At 39.8% G+C, this 19,953-nt stretch overlaps 1 protein-coding gene across 1 annotated transcript in view; it reads right to left on the minus strand.

Moving 5' to 3' along the window:
* arid3c (AT rich interactive domain 3C (BRIGHT-like)) overlaps nucleotides 1-19,953 on the minus strand; it is a 59,844-nt gene that overhangs the window by 18,014 nt on the left and 21,877 nt on the right. The window contains exon 3 of the mRNA XM_041042922.1: nucleotides 821-893. Coding sequence (XP_040898856.1) covers nucleotides 821-893 — 73 coding nt within the window. The remainder of the gene's footprint in view (nucleotides 1-820; nucleotides 894-19,953) is intronic.

The following is a 19,953-nucleotide window of genomic DNA, read 5'->3' on the forward strand; positions in this document are numbered from 1 at the left end:
GATCTCAGCCATTGAATTCTCATCATATGTACAGATGTGTGACAAATTAAAGGAAAAACCTGATGCCTCACTGAGACACTATGTTGGTGTTTCACATTTAATGTTTCAATATAAATTGTGATTCTGTTTTCAGTGTAGTTTGGTTGTAATTTGACCTCAGAGAAACAGGAGCATTCTTTTCCTAACATTGCACAGGAAACCAAACAGCAGACTGGTTAACTAAATATTGTTCAAATTATTGGTGATATTCATGTTTTAACAATTCAGATGATGTCACAGCATGGAAATTAAACCACACTGTAAATCGGTTTTCCAGATTCCCAGTCATTGTGTTGATAATCAAGGACAGGCAGGAGAGCACAGAAAACAAAAATATCTGCAAACATGTAAAACATTGTGTGCAGAACAAGGAATTCAGAAAAACAAAACCACGGCACAGTAACCTTGTGCTCCTAAAATAGGCAGCCATTGTAACTGGCAGTGCCTTTTATTCTCTGCTGGGTGATTCACTTCCTGAGCACACGGATCTACTTCTCCAATAAAATCCAGCAGCTGCCAGCAGAATCCTCACACCATCAAACTGTAAGTGGCCAATAAAAGCAAGAGAATTCATCATGTTGTGAGAATGCCAGGGTATTGCCCTCCACTACTACGACTCCCTTCCTGAACCGTGTGTACAAGTACAGAAGCTTAAACCTGCAGGGTTGATCACAGCTGCCAAGGTCCACTGAGGCTCCATACCAACGTTACAGCATGACAACTGAGCAGACTGTGCGTGAGATGCTGTTATTCATCTTATACAAAAATGGAAATCACTTACCTCGCTTCTGCATGAAGCTGAAAAGGTCGTCCAGGAACTCTTTGCGCTTTTCATCATCATCCAGTTCATACAACTGAAAAAGAAAGAAAGAATCAATTAATTATTGATTAATAATTTATTGAGCCAAAGGAAATCAACAACATCTTTGATGAGCCGTGGGTCTGGAGGCCTTGTTTAGGATTGTGACTATCAGAGATGAGGATACTGAATTCTGAGAGACACAGTTGCTATCATTCAAAAACATGACATCTACAGTGTCAAATGCAAAGATGTGATTTGTGTTTGTCTGACTTAAATCATTACTGTAAATGGACAAATGTTCATTTACAATAGCGCAGGGATTCTCTCTGCTGCTCTACTATTGGGGCAATGAACTGTCAGTCAAAGCCTGCAAGGAACTTTGACCATAAAACTCAAAACTGACAGTTCAGTTCAGTGTCAGTCCCTGTTCCTGGAACATTTGTTCATTTATGAACAAATGTTTCTTGACAAGCATGTGGGGAGGCTTAGAAATCACATTATTACACTACATTACACTACACATATTCAACCCCTGTCAAGAAGATAGTAAATACAGTTACTGAGCACAAACATGAAATTAATTCATTTGAAGCCCTGTTCAGGGTATTTTTAATATTTTGTCCATCCTTTTTTTTTAACATGCAGTACATGTGCTTTCAAGATACACAGCTGACTCAACATTGTGTTACCGCTCAACAAGCACAAACAAAACTCTGCTTTGTATCCTTTGTTATTGTACTGAACGAATTCCTACTGGGGAATTAACCTGAATGGCTTCAGACATATTTGCTCAGTGTAATCTAAAGACCTTTGCGATGCTAAAATGCAAAGCTTTTTTGGTTTCGTTGACATGGCGAATTTTGATGTTTTGTCATGAAACAGGAAGTTATTGTAACATATTGTCCAATCTGCCCCAAACTTCACATTTGATAAAAGTTCCAGTCTGGAGACATTTATAGGCTAATATCCAGTTATAGTCCTAGTGTCACCTTCTGGTGGCAGGAAGTTTCATGATCTTTTCTACTCCTGATATAAAACAACATATTGCATGTTTGCTGCTTGCTCTCTCGCACCACTTACTGGACACAGGAAGTGTTACAAAATCTGCAATGCATCGCGTCTGCTGCCACACACTCCATGCAGGAAATAACATCTTAATCATTCGTGCAGTGTCCAGTGGTGCTTAGCTGCATGAACCAGCATTCTGCCACGTGGAACCACCCATCCATGCAATGTACCAAAGCGCTGTAACTTGGCACTATAATTATGCATATTTGGATTTTTTTAATGGTTATTTCTTTAGCCTTTGGTAACTCAGTAGAGGGTTTGGCCAGCTGGGACCCACTAATCAGGATATTATGCCCTTGTGGTACATGCCTGTAACCATTCGGCCATCGGGTTGCCCCATAATTATGCACATTTCTGATGAAATGCAATAATGAATTAAAAATAATAACTATGTTGCCACAGTGGTGAGGAACTTTTCTGCATTTACATTCATTTGCTGTCTGAAGCTGCAATGTGTTGAGCTCTTGTGGCCACTGTGCAGCATATTTTGCTGATTTGAAAGAAGAAACTTGTAAATGTAAAGACTGAGAATACAATCATATAATATCTCAGCAGGACATCTCCTTGTGTCTGTCTTGCCTGTGGCCCTTGGTATATTTTAGTAGCACTAGTTTCATTATTGGCATATCCATTATGCTCCTCATCCTGCCCTATTCACTGGGGCAGCGACACAGTCAAAGAGGCTTTTAAATGGGTCTCTCCAGCCAGATACAGCTGATGGAAATATGTTAGTGGCGATGTTCACTTTCAGTAAGGCCCACAGCCATGTTAACAGGCCCACTTAATCAATACTGAAAGACAGAGGGATGACCTTTGGAATCAGTGGGGCCCTGTGGACGAGGCCCCTGAGATAATAACTGATCATTTAGAAGTGTATTAGCTGTCACCAATATTAAAGGACCAGTGCAGGTCAGCACTCAGGAGGAAACTGTAGGGGGTTGGGGGTTCATTAAGGGGAGGATTCCGGAGGTGGGAGGTGGTATGTGTGTGTTTGTGTTGGGGGAGGGGGGGGTTGTGAGTGCACTGTGAGTGCTGCACTGCGGGCGGTCCACGGTGGAGGGAATATCGAAAGGTAAAGGAACAGCAAGTGATTGCAAAAATGTTAAGTGCACAAATGCACAATGCTGTGGGATCAATTGTGAGACCCTTGGAGTGCAAAGGCATATATGCAGAGGCAATGATGAGCATCCGTTCAACACACACACACGCACCAACTAGAACAAAGAAGTACATTCAGAAAAAAAAGAATTAAAAATATTTCTTTTTAGAATTAAAATCCTAAATCCTTTACAGATTTTGACAGTTAATATATATGACATGGAAACACAAAACTGCCTGCATGAATTTATTAACATTTATCCACCAAAGTGCATCTACTGGCAGCAGTTATCTGAGTTTAAACTATTTCTAATCTGCATTTTAGCTCTTTTAACAAGGAGAAACTAGGTTTGCTGAGCATCACCATTTTACATTGTGACTATGACTCTACTCTCTTAGGATTTTTTTCTAATACAGATTCTCGAATCTGTATTAGTCATGTAACATAAAATGTAACATAAAATACAAAATTATGGGAATATATGTTGGAGGTTTATGTAGGATGAACAGCTAAAATCCTAAAAATATTATTATTATTATTATTATTATTATTATTATTATTATTATAAGTAGTAGTAGTAGTAGTAGTAGTAGTATTGTTAGAGCTGTTCCTAAAATGCCTGCTCAATGCTCGAGGCTTTCAGTTACAATGTGATGATCAAGGGTATTGAGCTACATCAGTGTTTAGGAAGTCATTTACAACAGAGTAAAAAATGAAAGCTGTTGGTGGTGCCCCAGGGGGTGGTGAGGGGGCTGAGGTAGTCTGTATTCGTATTGTTGCAATATCTGTTTTCAAGTCATACCCCACCTCATGCAAGGAAGTTCAAGTTCATTTGTTCAGACAAATAATTTGAGGAATTTTTAGTTTCATTCAAATTTAAAAAATGACAGAGCTGAAATATTGTGGAGGCTAAATTTATCTTGAGTTGATATATAAGGATGAGAATAAGAGAATTTCACTAAGTGTCTGATTTTTCCTTTAACAGTCAGATAAACATGTTGTCTGAACAGGATAAATCAGCTGAACCATGACGCCCTGACCAGAACAGTGAGAGGAGCCTCTCACACAGTGCACCTGCACTCTGACTGGCCTCCAGCACAATAGGACCGCTTTCTTTGTTGGTACGGTTATACTCTTCATAGACTGCCTGCACAGACTGACCATGTAATTAGCAGTGAATGCTTCCAACATTAATCCTACGTCCTGTCTAAAGATATATTCATATACACAACTTCATCCTTGTACAACTTTTTTTGTTGTGTTTTCCTGCAGGTGGCTCAGGAGCAAAAGAGAAAAGAGTTCAGTGAGGGGGGGGAGGTACTGGGCAGCATTCCTGTTTGTTTGAACGCTACATTATAACCATTTGTTTTTGCCGCCCCCTCCCCCCGTGTGTGTGTGAGAGGTAAATGAACAGACAGGACAGGCTGAGGCAGGCTGAAGGACACTGAGTTCAGCTGAACCTGGAGCCTCTCAGGCTGCTGTCAGTCACCAGGGTCAGCTGAGGGAAGCCTGGTGACAATGAACTCAAGGAAGTTTTTTTTTTTTTTTTTTTTTTTTTTCAAGTTCAAAGTGAAATGCGTATCAACCACTGGGGGAAGCAAATGCACCTTGAACAGCCACTGTGTCAGAAATACAAACAGAAGAGGAACAATGTGTCTCTATGAGATGATTCACTACAACACACTGTTTTAATGAAGAACACAGTCAGCAGCTGTTTTCACCACTGACACTGAACTGCTCATCAGAAGCTGTCTTCCACTTCGCGGCCAATACATGCATGCATTTATTTCCTCCGGCAGAAACCATGACACTCCTATAGAGAGTTAATTACTGAAGATCAACACATTGAATGTACACTTCTGAAAGATGGCAGCCACAAACAGCATCATAATCATAACTTTAACTCTTATTTATGACAAACTAAGGTATAATTCTGATTTATTAAGTCATATTATTAAGATTCACACCGTGACATCTCAAAAGTCAAAACTGAACGATGTGAATTCTGATTCCTGAAAGTCAGGTCATGATGAGCCATCTCACACAGGTCAAAGTGACATGATACTTGTGAGAATGTTTATTTTCATCATTTCTCATCCCATTTTTTTTCTGTGTGAAAATGTTTGTGTGAAAATATGTAATATCAACCACATTGAATGCGTGTGTGTGTGTGTGTGTGTGTGTGTGTGTGTGTGTGTGTGTGTGTGTGTGTGTGTGTGTGTGTGTGTTGTAAGAGAATAATGCCTAGTCATGCTGGCAATCTTCCAGTTGGCTAAGTTCCACCAGTAACAGCACTCAGCTAAGGCTTTCCTTTCCCTCTCTGTCTCTCTCACACACACACACACGCATGCACACTGTCTTTACTGTCTTTGTGAGGACACTCATTGACATAATGCATACCCTGGCCCCTTACCCTAACCTTAACCATCACAACTAAATGCCTAACCCCAACCCTTAACCTGACCTAAAGCCCTACAGCCCTTTAAAGTGTGAACTGGTGAAAACGAGAGTTTCCAAACAAAATTCATCAGCACAACCATAGAAAGACACACGCACACACACACACACACACACACACACACACACACACACACACACACACACACACACACACACACACACACACACACACACACACACACACACACACACACACACACACACACACAGAGCAATAACAGAAGATGTGATGTTGAAGCTAATGTGAAGAGGCCTTCTGAGCCTCTTCAGGATTAACTGGTAACAGCCTGTCCACATATTGGCAGCTTTAAGTGTGTGTATTTTACCATGTACACAAGCAAACTTGCTGCTACCTGATAGAGTACAGCGAATAACATTACAGAGAGCCAAGTAAGTAAGGTATGACAGTTCATCAACAACAAAATATTAGTGAGGAAAAATAGAGGCTGTAATGAATCTGTGGCTGAAGCGTGGACAGACAGCACAGTCCGTCCACAGTGCAGTGTTAACAGAGCGAGTGAACACAGAATGGAACTGTTGTAAACCTGTAATAAAGTAATCACCACTCAAATTTGATTTCTTGTAATTCTTTCAGAATGCAGGTTAATCATGTCAAGGCAGACAGTGTGTTACTATCTTCGCCACTTCCTGTACAGACTACGATACAAGATCCCAGTAAATTGGGGACTCAAATGACAAAAGCAGAGGATTTAGCTCAATGAGATAAACTGGCCCAAAGGATTCCCATGATATCTCCCTTTTATTCCCTTCATCAATCACTCAGGGGAAGAGGTCTGTCCTGCACCAAGGAAATCCAGATTTGATATAGAAGAGGCTTCAGCTCTGAGGACATTCAAAGCTTCTCCAAAATAAGAGAAATACTTCAGGACCTCCCATTCCCAGCCAGATAGTTAAGAGGATAACATTTCAAATACAATATCGAATAGAAATTCAGAGAATAAATTCACAGTTCTAAAAAATAAAGCAAATTCTAAAGTATAAAATTTAAGTATAAAATCTAAAGTATAAACAAGGTGCAGTATAAAAACCAACAAGGTGCATTTAACTTGAGCGCATTGTACTGTTGAAGTAATATTGCACTGCAAATGTGGTATCATAAATAAATCAAACACTAAGAATTACCATGACGCATATTTCCTCCCAATGACTTTAGGAACACTTGGACTAGAATTTTCTGGGCTGACCCACCATTTAAGAAACCATCCTTCCATAACAATAAAAAATTAGAGTTCACAAAATTTAATTTGATCATGGTTAAGTTTTGGTTAAGGTTTAGGCACTAAACTGGTTATCTAACTATTGCGTTGTCATAGTAAAAAAACAGCGGCTTGGTTAATTTTGGGGAATAATCATGATCACGGTTACGACAGCAACATTAACTGCTGGGAAGAAACAGGAAATGAACCATGTCAAAGTTTCAAACTTCCATTAAACTGTTCCCTCCAAGGTTTTGTAGCTCAATAACAGCATCACGCTCCGGACAGAGAAACATCAGAATTCACAGGACAGTTTGAAAGCTGTGGATGAAAGCTTCTGCCAAATGTAATGTAATTATGCTTTTGGTACACTGCTCAAAGTAAGAGATAAATTGGTTTATTTCTATTCACAGGAATAGACCTGCATTTCAGGAAATGTTTCCCATCAAAGCCAGAGTAAACAAAAACAAGATGAGCATTAGTTTCAGAGTAAAATGTTACGTTACAACAATTGCTTTCAACTTCTGTTTGTTTAGCCACATTCTTTTCTTAATTTCATATAACTGTTTCACTGTTTTCTTCCAGTGACCCTTCCTCTCTGCTCACAGGACATCTGCTTCTGATCACTTCTGTGAGACCATATTTTATACAGAGGATAGGTCTGATACACAGCCCTGTGAGAAAGCCATTTCCACTTTACACACATTTATTGTGCTAAAACATCTCACAGCAAATAATCGGCTATAATCATTTTTTAAAAATAATAACAATAGTTGTTTATAGTAAGATGATTGCAGGGTCAGACATCTAAATCTTTCTTAGTGTCATCTGATGTTGTTAGCTGCTCCTCTCCAGTTCAACCCACACAGTGTATGGATGTATGTTAGTGAACAGGTGAGTAAATCTGGAGTCTGGAAATAATTTGTGGAGGAGAGTCTGTCTGTTGTGTCACTGCAGAGAAGTGAGACTATGGTCTGGGTTAAGCAGGTAAACAGTGACTTTTCCTCCTGATGGACAAGAATGAAAACAACACTAAAATGTCTTTAGTTATCTTTGACTTCATCTACACAAAATCTGACTCAAGTGTGAAGTACTTCAACTCAATCAGTGAGATCTAAAACGCATGTTTATGCCTATCTCTGTGCATGTACGTGTAGTTGACCATGCATGAGGAACACCTGCAACTGCTGAGGTGGACATATCCACTTCTGTCTCAGTGCTGTAAAAGAATGACGACAGCCATTATGAGCAGCTTTCACATGCCTCAGAATACATTGCTCTCCTTCATCTGGGCCACATCAAAGGCCAAACATGGCCTCCAGCCAAAAAAGACAGATACAAGGCACAGTAAATCACAGCAGACACCGAATTACCACACTGTTCCTCCCATCCTTTTTATCCCGAGAACCTCCTCCTTCTTCTGATATGACTCTGCTGCTGTAATATTAATAAGCAACAATGCATCTAGTTTCTGGGAAGAAATCATTTTTAAAATGCACAATCACAACATGACTATATTGTGATCGAGGCCTTGAGGTTTTAATTGCATAATCTTGAGGCCCTGTGTCGCAGAGAAGGCCTGAGATTAAATATAGTTTAAAGCTTTTCAGTTAATACCGAGCTGACATGATGTGTACTCATAAAAAGTTAGTTATAGTTCTTGGTCAAGTTGCAAACAAATAACTAATCACTAACTACTACTTACAAATTCACAGGCAGGCATATTCCCACAGGTCATTTTTGTGTTCAGGTTTATGCTAAATGTGTAATATAAGAGTGTGGTGCTTAAATTCATTGCTAAAGAAGTCAAGCCAAAAAGAGTTAAAATGATAATTGATAATAAATGTTACCTCATCGCTTAATGATTAACATTGTCTCTTGAATAACATTGATACTTTTTCTACTTATCAAGCCTTTTGTGTCTAACAATGTCAACTCTGTCCTGAGGGTGGTGCCAGATGAAAGGTCTGTGGGCTCAGTAAAATAAAAGGGGTTTCATCTATTATTTATTTTTTTATTGTTTATTATTCTATAGTTTAGTCAGGCAAAGTTTTTGTATTTTATGTTTGACAACATTTAAACTACAAAAATGAACAAAACTATGTACGTACTGTGCAAATACTTGAATTACTAATATTGAAACTCAGGCGATATCCAGCCCGAAATAGTTCAGAATATACCATTTGATGCATAGTTTCAAGTAATTTTTTCTTAATTCATACTTCTGTTTGAACATGATAACAAACTCTGTGCTATGTAACACTTTAACAAATGCAAGGCTGTAAATGTGTAACTGACATCCTTTAGTGGACAGATGTTAACAGACATCTGAGAACATCTAAAGCCACGTTTGAGCTACAAGATCATTTACACAAACAGAATGAGGATCCTTTATCTTAAATGTCAGATGTATTCATACAGATTTTACTGAATACAACTATTATAGAAAACAGCTAATATTTTGTTGATGTTGCAAATTGGCCCTAATGTAGACTGGGAGCAGGCCCACCACAGGCCAGTTTGCCCCTAACTCATCAGCAGTACTTTTCCTGTCCTGTGTCTGCCCTGGACCCTGTCCTACACTGTGTCTACACATGAGCTCTCAAGGCTGCTGTTCTAGTGATTCCCACATCAAAACCATCATGTCCTGCATTGTCATTAAGAACAGATTCAGTATCCAAAGTGCCCTAACAGGTGCACTGCACTCATTAACTAACCTCAAATCCCTCACCACCACCACCACCTCTTGCCCTTTCTTGTCCCATTTCACAGCTCAGTGCCCCATTACTGAGCCCCTTTGGTCTCAGTGCCTCAATTTAAATCTCCACAATTAGAACATAATCCTCCCTAATAAAACACTAACTGATATTTCCTTCCTAATGCCTGGGTCAGTGGGTCAGTACAAAATCCTAGATAAAGATGCCATAATTTCGAAAATACACCTGAATATCACAAAGAAAATTTCTGTTCTTGTTCTTGTGTGATTAGAGAAACTGTGAATAAGGCTGATGGAAAGATTTGTCCCTCCTCCAATTTAATGGACAGAGCAAAAATGCAAACAACAGATGATAATAATTACACATTAATTTAGAAATGCACCATAAACACATGGGAAACAGCAATGAAAAGCAGTAATATACCAGAGTTACAGAAAGGCTTTGGTTGTTGTGTCCTTTTAAAAATATTTAGAATACTACATCAGATAATACAGTAATGAAACAAATGAATGGCAGTGACAAATGAAAACCACTTCATTAGACTTCAATATTGTTCACATCCACTAATTCATTTCAGTTGTCTCTGCTATGCAATTATTCAGTAAGTCTTAAACATCTGTCAGTGAAACTAAACACACACTGCTGATGTTTCACATTCAAAACCTACATTAGGAGAGGAAACTCCTGGACGGTTTTTAATGTGAAACATCTGCGCTGGAAGCGTTGCATTTCAGTGAAGTAGAAGCAACAGGAAATAATTACTGAAAGAAAGTGAGAGCAGCAGAGTGAGTATGACATGATCTTTGTACTGATGAATTAGAGCTGTGGAAATTTATCAAGACAACAGGTAAACATGGAGGAAGTGCTGAGTTTGTGTTAGCCAAAACTAATCTAGAGGAGAAAAAAAAATACAATGACTGATTCGGATGGTGTGGATAAAGAAGTTTGAAATGATATGATATATGATATATGATATGAAATTGAAATATCAAAGACATGCCCCCTTTCCCTTCCCTCCACAACCAGTGGTGATGAGACACAGAGCTCAGAGGGGAACTGCAAGCTCAGCAGGAACACTCTATGAGCAGCAGGCAGTATGTCGCACACAATACAACACAGGCCGGCTGGAAACTGCTCCATGTTACACGATCTGCTGACACACTGAGGTCACACTCAATTCACTGGATCTCCAACTTCTCATCAGTGGCTCATCCCTCTCCATCCCAGCACCACCCACTTCAACCCTGCTACATACTGCCCACCACATAACTCCCAACCAATTCTATATTATCTGAAGTGCAAACCTATTTTATTTACCCATCATGACCTTGGGTGTCTGTATTGGAATATGTAAAACACTTCCATTATGCATGAAAGCTGCAGCAAAAATTCATCATCACATTTTGGTTTATGACTAAGGGATAAGCTCCACAGATAACCATTTAGCCAAAACTGTCATTTCATTTCATTGAATTTTCTCTAAACAACATCTAAGTTATGGTAGTTAATGCTCTATTCTTTCATGTCCATGTAGTTGTACCATAAATAGAACTTATGATAAGTGCTAATTCTTAATTGAACATCCATGTTCAGTTAAGCTCATGCTACCAACAGAGACTGTTGCTGAAGTCTCAGTGTAAGCATCAGCCCTTGTGTATACCCCTACTTGGTGCGAGTCCACTGGGCAAGGCCACTGACAAGGCAAACTGTCCTATTTACCCTAAGCACTTAAACTCCATCTGTAAATTATGTGCCTCTTTTCCATTCTTATTGTTGTCTCTGATAAATGCAAAAAAGGTATCACTGAGCAAAAAGACAAAGAAATTTTGGCTAACCTTCAGTCATTGCAACAGTCCTCACCCACATGTGCCTCCTTCTCGGTTGGGTTGAGGAAGTGCAGTTAAAAAAGCTGAGTTGATTTCTGCCTATGTAAACCTGCAATCAGTTGAGCTACTGTCTTTCACTGAGGCTTGGGTCAAACCAGAAAGCACTGTGCTCTACACATTCTCCCATACTCCCACTACTCATTGTGTGTGAAATTAACATCCATTTGGACAATCCGAGTTCTATGAACTTCCTGTCCCTAATATAGTCATTTTACCTAAAACAAGTTTGCAGCCCCCCAACTTATTTGCATGACTTCTTATAACACTGCTAAGCAGATGATACCTAACTTACCTGTTATTCCTGCCACATGACCAATCCACATGGATGAAAGAATAACCTCAAATAACCTCTCTAAGTCTGAACTCTTGGTCATTCAGCCAGTCAATATATCCATTGCAATATCAACATAAAAATCACCTCCTCGTCATGCTGCTTCTGTCTCCCAGTCATGCTGCTTTGCACTGTACCACAAGAATCAGGCCTTACCTGACTCAGAATGTCATCCAACTATTGGAACAGGCCATGGTTATCTCTTGGCTTGCAGTGCCCCTCTAGAGGGCCTCCCTTCACATACAGTAAAACCCTTACAGATGGTCCAAAAGCCGGCAGTGTGTCTGGTCTTTGATCAACCTAAACAGGCCATGTCACTCTGCTGCTCACTGACCTCCACTGGCTAGCCATAGCTTGCCTGAATCAAATTTGAATCAATAATGCTTGCCTACAGAGTGACTTCTAGGTCTGCACCCTTCTACTTGAATCAATTTCTCAATCATACAGGCTTATGCTTCTTCTCAGTCCAGAGGGTTCTCATCTGTGGTTCCCCAATGAATAAGCTACCAAGTGTTATCAGACCAGGGGCGTCCCTCTTCTTCAAGAATCACCTGAATATCTCTACGGAGAGCACCTCCTCTCCTAACATCTCTAATACCCTTACATGCCTAACACACACTTACTGTGCACTTCTTTACCTGATCTCCTTGCACTTTGTCTCACTGAACACATTTAGTTCTTAGTACTTACTTCAAGGTCTCCTACTGTGCTGAAGCTTGAGTGTTTGCCAAATGAGTAAATGTAAATATACATGTAAAACAGTTGGACAAAGTGTGAGTGTATAGAAATTCTAGGAGCTCTGTGGGGTGGTGCTTGGGACTCAACACTAACTTCAGTATGATCAGTATGACACAGATTCAGGTATCAGGTTTTCCAAGCTCCCAGTCTTGGTTTAGTGTATTAGCATGCTACTTTTTTGCTAATTAGTACTAAACACAAATTGCAGCTGTGGCTGATTGGAACTACTAGAACATTAGTTTTGCAGTTACATGGTCCTGAACAAATTCAAATGGCATCCTGATGATGGCACTATATGAAAAGTCAGAGGATCCACCAAAGAGATTATAGTTTATCCTGAGGAGAACATGAATGTATGAACTAAATTTCAGCTACAATTCCTCTATTAGTGGTTGAAATATTTCAAACTGGACTAAAGTGGAGAACAGTTTTGACATTTCTGTCAGAACTAGAACAAAAAATCAGTTCAGAGCTGGTAAAGTTCACACCATACCCTACTTTGATGGACTCTTCCAGACTTCATGTTCAGTCATCTAGGTTTGATGACAAACAAGTTCCAAAATGTCAAACTGCCCTCAAACTACTGAACTGTACTGCACTCTGGATGACATGACATTCCTGAAGTTACAATATTTAGTGAAATAAATCAGTTACTCCTTAATGTTCACTAGAACACCTCCTGTTTTCTGTGACCCAACTCATGTTACTGCAGGCCCCCATAAGACGTATACAGGCACTGGTTTGATGTCCAAAACTATTTCCAGAGTCACAACAGAGCCCACCCCTCCTTCCAGCTCTCCAAAATAGACCTCTTGAGGCAGCTGGAATGCTACTCAGTGCGGAGGTGTTAATCAGTGTCAGACAAGCAGCAGTTAGACATCTGATATTAAAAAGTTTCTGTCCGGCAGCAGCTTAATGTTCTGTTTATAGACCTGTTTTTCTTTCTCAGGCTCGATTAATTTATTCTTCACCACAAGTTGGGGCTCTTAAAAAAGTTAAAGCTAAACAAGAAGCATGTGATGTTGTGGGTCACTGAAACCTTAGCTGATGTTAATTCTAACTTATTAGGATTCACAGAACAGCAGCGGTCACAAAGTCCAGCTGATGATATCTGCCAGCTGGGCTGCTTGAAGAATATCTCAGGTAACAAGAGACAGGCATTTATTAATATCTGCATGTGTGCATATTATTTACATGTCTGTTGAAAATAATCTATTTGGAAAATACAGAGTTCTAGACATCAGTCATTTCTGCATATTGATTTTAATGTGACTTCTATACGCTCAACTTTAAATTTCAAAAATGTGATTTTTGTGTGTTTTGTTAGATGAAGGTTGTGGATTTACACGCAGCTCATCCGGTGTGGGTGCCATGATTAAAACAGTACCTGGCTGTTGTAAAGTAACTATGTCAACTTATGGACTTTTGTGTTCAGACTCCATGGTTTGCAATGCAAATCATGAGGGCAACAGCAGGAGGAGAGTAACTTTTCTTTAATCTCACATCACTGCAGACTATATATGTATGCATATATTTTTTTCCCCTGAGAGAATTTATCACTTCTAATATCATCTAAATTATGTGGAAGACAAGAGGAGTTATTTGCTCACCTGACAAAGGCCAACAGCCACAGGACACGATGCAACATGGGAAAAAAAAGAGAGAAAAAAGAGAGAGAGAGGAGAAATTTAGACTTGTGCTGTTGCTGTGGTCTTGGAACGTTGTTTTTAAAGTATGATGGACAGTTTCTTCATGCAGAGTCAAAAAAGGAGACTTCACTTTAATTTTACTGAATATGATGGGATTTTGAATTTTGCATCGAAGCACTTCACACCATTACAGTTTTTCATTGCTGTGCCCCATTTAATGTGAGAACATTAACTGTCGTTTTGGTTTTTAACAGTATAACATTTCACAGTACTCAGGAAAAAAAGATGAAAATGAAGAAGTAGCATGTGAGGAAGTCCTATAGAGATCACTTTTTAATGCCACATAACACATAACAGAATTGATAAGTTGGACAGATAACAAATGTGGTTACTGCTGACAAGCTGAAACTGCACTGAGCTGTGATCTGAGTGTCAAACCACATTTGAATGAACCATTTATTTTTTAGTTTCTATACAAAAACCATTAAAATGTTTAATTTGGCCTATCACATTTTACAGAGTAATGTAAAATTCTATGAAATAACATGAACAACGATGCCATGAATACATGCTTCATATGTTGTGGACACACATTTTGTGCACGTTCCAATTTACAGAGACATGTTCACTGAAAGTGTGAGACAGACAAGATGCAGACAGTGACTCAAACATTAATATGTGACCAGGAAAAACTGCACACTCCTGATTGAGCTAATCTTTACCACTTGTCCTCTTATAGTCTGATAATGAGTCACTATCATTGCTGTTTCACCACCCGAAACTCACTAAGCAGCCCTGAAATGTTGCTTAACCGAGAAGCCTCGTAATGGGTCACAAATGCATTTGCTATCTGCTGTATAGTCCGTGGATACACAGGCAGATCCATCATGCTGAGTCACCTTTCACAACATCCTTTATAAACCCAGGCTTAACCTTTAAATGAATTCCGCAATGATTGCGAGACTTTGTGCAACTAACTGAGGAAGTGTTTCTGTACCTGGGACATTTTAGAGAACAACAAACAGCTACCCCAAGATAGGTGTTCACTTCTACTGAGAAAAGAACAGAGCACAAAGCAAAGCTTTTATACATACATCTATATCTATATAGGTATATATGTATGTCTAAATAGATATAAATATAGATATAAATGTACATACATATAAACCAATCAGCCAAACAGTAAAACTTGCTACCCGTTTTAATGTTGTGGCTGAATGGTGGATACATACAGTATGTACATATGTACATATTGACTTTCAACCTCTCTCTATGTTATCCATGTCTATCCCCAAATACCTCCCATATATAATTTACAGTGCAGTCCATACAGAGTGAAACAAAGACCCTTCTGGTTGTTCATTACAACATAAACTCAGTAGCTCTCCCTCCTGTTCAATTTGTTCTTGAAGAAGGTTGGTGGGACAGAAGATTTCCAAAGTGCATTCTGTATAAAGCTCCACAGCTAGGTTTATATACAGCTGGATTTAGGCAAAAAAATTCTTAATTACACAGCTCCCACCACTGCACTTTATTCACCATACATCTTTATTCCACCACACATCTTCCTTTCATCAGAGGCTGTTTTTAGGATTTTTGTTACTATATAGTCCATCATTTAGTCTCTGACTTCATAAAAAAAATCATAAATCACAAGTATGACCATAAATACTAAGCATAGAAAACTGCACCACTATAATCTTTTGAGAGCAGGAAAAACATACAAAAATAAAACCAACTTAAAAATACAGTACTCAAACTCATTAAGCCGTTAGGCTGAATCTTCATTTTTCAGTTTTTTGTTCTTATTAAAAAGTATGGTCTAGACCTACTCTGTATGAAGAGTGCCCTGAGATCATTTCTGTTGATCTCAGGGCACTCTTTGTGTTGGTGCTGGTGAGAATGAGTCCTTAAAACTTATAGCAAACATGTGAACATACTGTTGTTGAATATGTTGACAGAGAAAAGGTGATGTAGTCTCCATACTGGGCTTCATAGAGAAGTGTGTGAGGACCGGCTGACTCTACAAAGAACTGTAATGACCAGTACCCAGTGACCAGTACATCACAGTTCTTTGTTCACCACAACACATCCTCCTTCATCTAAAAGTCACATCATTCTCACATACAAATAAATAATAAGGATAAATTACCTTTTTTACTTTGAAAAGCAATAAAATATGTTTTTTGAGAACTTGATCCACTGAACTCAAATAAAAATTATGTCGTGTGTGTGTGTTCTCTACATCAGAAGTCAGTAAGAAAAAGGAAAGTCTTAGTGTCTGGACGTGGAGTCATTAATTGTGTAATGTTTAACTGTTGTGAAAGGCTTGGTTTAATGAACAGTGATAAACCATCACTTCTTCTACTTCTAATTAACAACATCCTGTGGATACGCTCCAGTCTGGCTCTCACCGCCTGACCGAGGCCCTGCTGACCTCTCTGATTAACTTTGTCAACTCATACGTCCATTCAAACATTAACTCCAGGTTTAATGACACAGACTCAGGTGCTGATTAAAAGCCTTGCAGGTCCAGTGCTTTACATAAGTTCAGTGTGCCTGAAGGCCTGGATGGGTCCTGCAGGGCAAGTGGGAGCAGAATTAAAATCAGACGCTGCCCCGACTGCACCAAATGATCATCAGTTTATGCTGAAATGGTTACAAGGAAAACACTAACATCTGTTCGCACTGTGCTTTAGGCATTCTCCAAAGCACACCATAAAATCATACCCTGATTTCCAGGCAACAGTTATCTTCAGGTAATTTCAGTTCACTATGAAATTCAACTTGAAGAGACTAGAAATCAGCTGTAGACAGGTAAGTAAGATAAATAAAGTTATATTGATTTGAATATTACCTTACTGAGGGTCTGTGGGCCAAAGGCATTTAGCCTGGTAGGATTGAGTCAAAATAATCTACAATGTGTGTGTTCATGTAAATAAAGGAATGTACTCATATACTGCTACCATCTGGACATCACACACACCCTCAGCACACACCACCCTGCCCTGTAATCTGATTGATTGGTCATTTTTCAGCCTAATGACAGATTGGAGGAAACTAACCAGGTGTCCACTGGAATTAGTGTTGTGTGTGTGTGAGTGTGTGTGTGTTTGTGTTTGAGTGTGTTTGTACATATGACTATGTCTCAAATGAGACATAGTTATAGTATGCTACCAGGTCAACATAAAAACTCAGAGACCCTGACTGTATTTCCAACAATCTGCTATGGTGATAAAAATGTTACGTTCATAAAACAGCTGAGATTATTTGGACTGAAAGCTGTGAAAAGTGAGATCTTAAAGACATTTGGCAGGTCTGTTTAGTTTCTCCCAGTGCTACTCACACTGTGAATCCTGTGCTTTTGTTCAGATTTGAGCATGCCTCCTGGTCATGCACAGGCATGTACGGTGAGAGGGTGATTAGCCATCAATGAGGCTAACCTTCAAGAAGTCACTTTAAGTCTCGTCATTCAAGTTTCAATCCACTATACAGGGCCTGAGACCTCTCTGGCTTTGGAAAACATGCCAGTGGAGAGCCAGCCATTTCAAAGGAACATGGAAAGCTAATTAAAGGGTCTGGGATCTATGGGAGGAGTTTCTCAGTCTATTACTGCCTTCATCAGCCAAATGGCTACCTCAAACTGAGGCCATTGGAATGAGAGGATGGGCGACTGTGTAGCCATAAACAGTGGGTGCTAAACTCGAGTCTTCCACTGATGTGGATGAGTCCGTGACATCAACCCCCACCCTCAGAGCCACACCTAGACAGCCAGACGAAAGGCTAACACCCAAATCCTCTCCTGCTTTCATCTGTCGCACAAACTTGCCTGGCATGCCTGGTTCCCCTTCGTTGACGTCTCACAGCACTCACAGGAGGATAATAACCTACTGTCTACTCAACAATCTTACCGTCAGATTAGCATTTCATATGCCCTACCACTCCCATCTAATGTAGAGTTATATGTATATATAGTTCCATTCAGACATGATTTATTTTCGCAGGGCTACACGCTTTCATGACCTTAAAGGTTCTTTATATTGATTCATACTGTGCTTTAGTATTATGTATTCCAAAATTTGGACAACAAATTAACATTTTACTAAATTAAAAGAAACAATCCGGGGCACTTGGCCATTTGGACCTGTTGGTAATCTACCCTTGTTTCTAAAGTTTCTTGATTTTATCTTAAATTACAAAAACCTTTATGTCAAAACTGAAAACAGCTGTTTTTGCTCTCAGCATAGTTTTTTTCTTTCTTTCTCAAATAACATGAGAATGAATCAGCAGCACTGGATATGACAGACAACCCTATTCAACGATCCTCCAGTAAGTCCCCACTGCTCCTGACATGTCTCCCCAACACTCTGCACATTAAACTAGTCACAACACATTTCTACTGTGGGCACTTCAACTGAAAAAGAAGGAGCCAATCGAGATGAGAGAAAAAGATGCCTCACATCCTTAGCATCAGATGGGGGGAAGATAATGAGGCTGTTTCTCCATTTATGACCCAGCCCTGAATGTGAAAAATGGGGTGAAACAGTTCAACCCACTTTACATGACACTCAAAATTTTGAGACGTCTTAATCCTGTAATTTCCACGAGGGGAAACGGGGTCTTCATCTGTCAAGTCATTTAGATCAGATCACTGCATTTAGACAAATGAATAAAAGAAATCAAAAACAGGGTTCAAGGGAGCACACAAACAGGGTCCTACAATTATCCAATATTTGATTTTAACCAACTGGTCCTCACAAGCATGGATGCATGTGAGGATCAGTTGCACACACACACACACACACTTCCTAACCACAAACACAGAGGCATGTTCCTAAGGAGTGTGTAAATCTCACTCTCCCATGCTCTCAGGCATCTGTGTGGGACTCAGCCAGCTGGATGCGGGCCAACACAAGCTCTGGCAAAGACATCTGCAGCGTAAGTGCTGTGAGAAGGGTCAGACAAAGTGTGGTGTGACGTCGGCGCTGGCAGACACACACAAGGAGCTAGGGGATGCAATGGCAGGAGAGTGCAGCATTCTGCGGGCACCAACACTGCTCTGTCCCTGCCCTAAGGCAGCACTGAGTTCCTCCACTGCCTCCAGTGTGGATGAGCCTGTCCTCCTGTAAAACACAAGCCCGTAGGTCGCCTGTGCAGCAGCTTATTAGGGCCCAGAGAAATGTTCTATTGTTAGGCGAGCTCTAGCGGCTGTAGTAGTTACAACAGTAGCAAAGTAGGAAGTCGGGTGATGTAGTGTATAGAGCAACAAAGCAGGCATTAGGAGGACATCGGGGTGGATGTTTGAGTCAATAAAACACAGGACTTTGACACAGGAAGAAATTTCCCAGACAGTTCGTGTGGAACAGTCAGCGCTGTTTGTTTAATCTGTGACTGTTCTACAACCTTAACCGTAATCATGACAACAAGGGTCCTCTAACCTTAAGAGTTAGGGTTAGAGTGTGTATTTTAACCCAAACCCATGATTTTTTACTCTAAAACTAACCAAGTAGTATTTGTGTCAAAACCCAACTAAACCATGATTGCTTAACTGCAATGTTTGTTATTGTTACCGTGACAACGAAAGTCCAGTCCAGTCTGATTGCGGTCTGACCAAGAAGGTTAGAAAAATAATGGTTCTTTGCACACTGCTTTCCTGTCTCAATTTATAATGTTCTATCCTAAATAAGTCTTTTCAGGCCATTTGGATAAATCTGTCAACTGGAGGATAAATGAAAAGGAGTTCAGTGTTAGCTGTGAGTAGCAACTGAGTGGTGCATCTGTAATTAACACCGTTTTATTTTGGAGGTGGTGAAGAATCAGCATGGCAGCAGTAAGTGGCAAACAGTCAACACAGCAAACTGTAAGGTGGTGGGACACTGATGGCCTATCAGTGACATGTGCAGTTAAGGACATGTGACTGTGTGTGTGTGTGTGTGTGTGTGTGTGT

The sequence above is a fragment of the Toxotes jaculatrix genome, chromosome 7, assembly GCF_017976425.1.
Source record: "Toxotes jaculatrix isolate fToxJac2 chromosome 7, fToxJac2.pri, whole genome shotgun sequence".
NCBI lineage: Eukaryota > Metazoa > Chordata > Actinopteri > Toxotidae > Toxotes > Toxotes jaculatrix.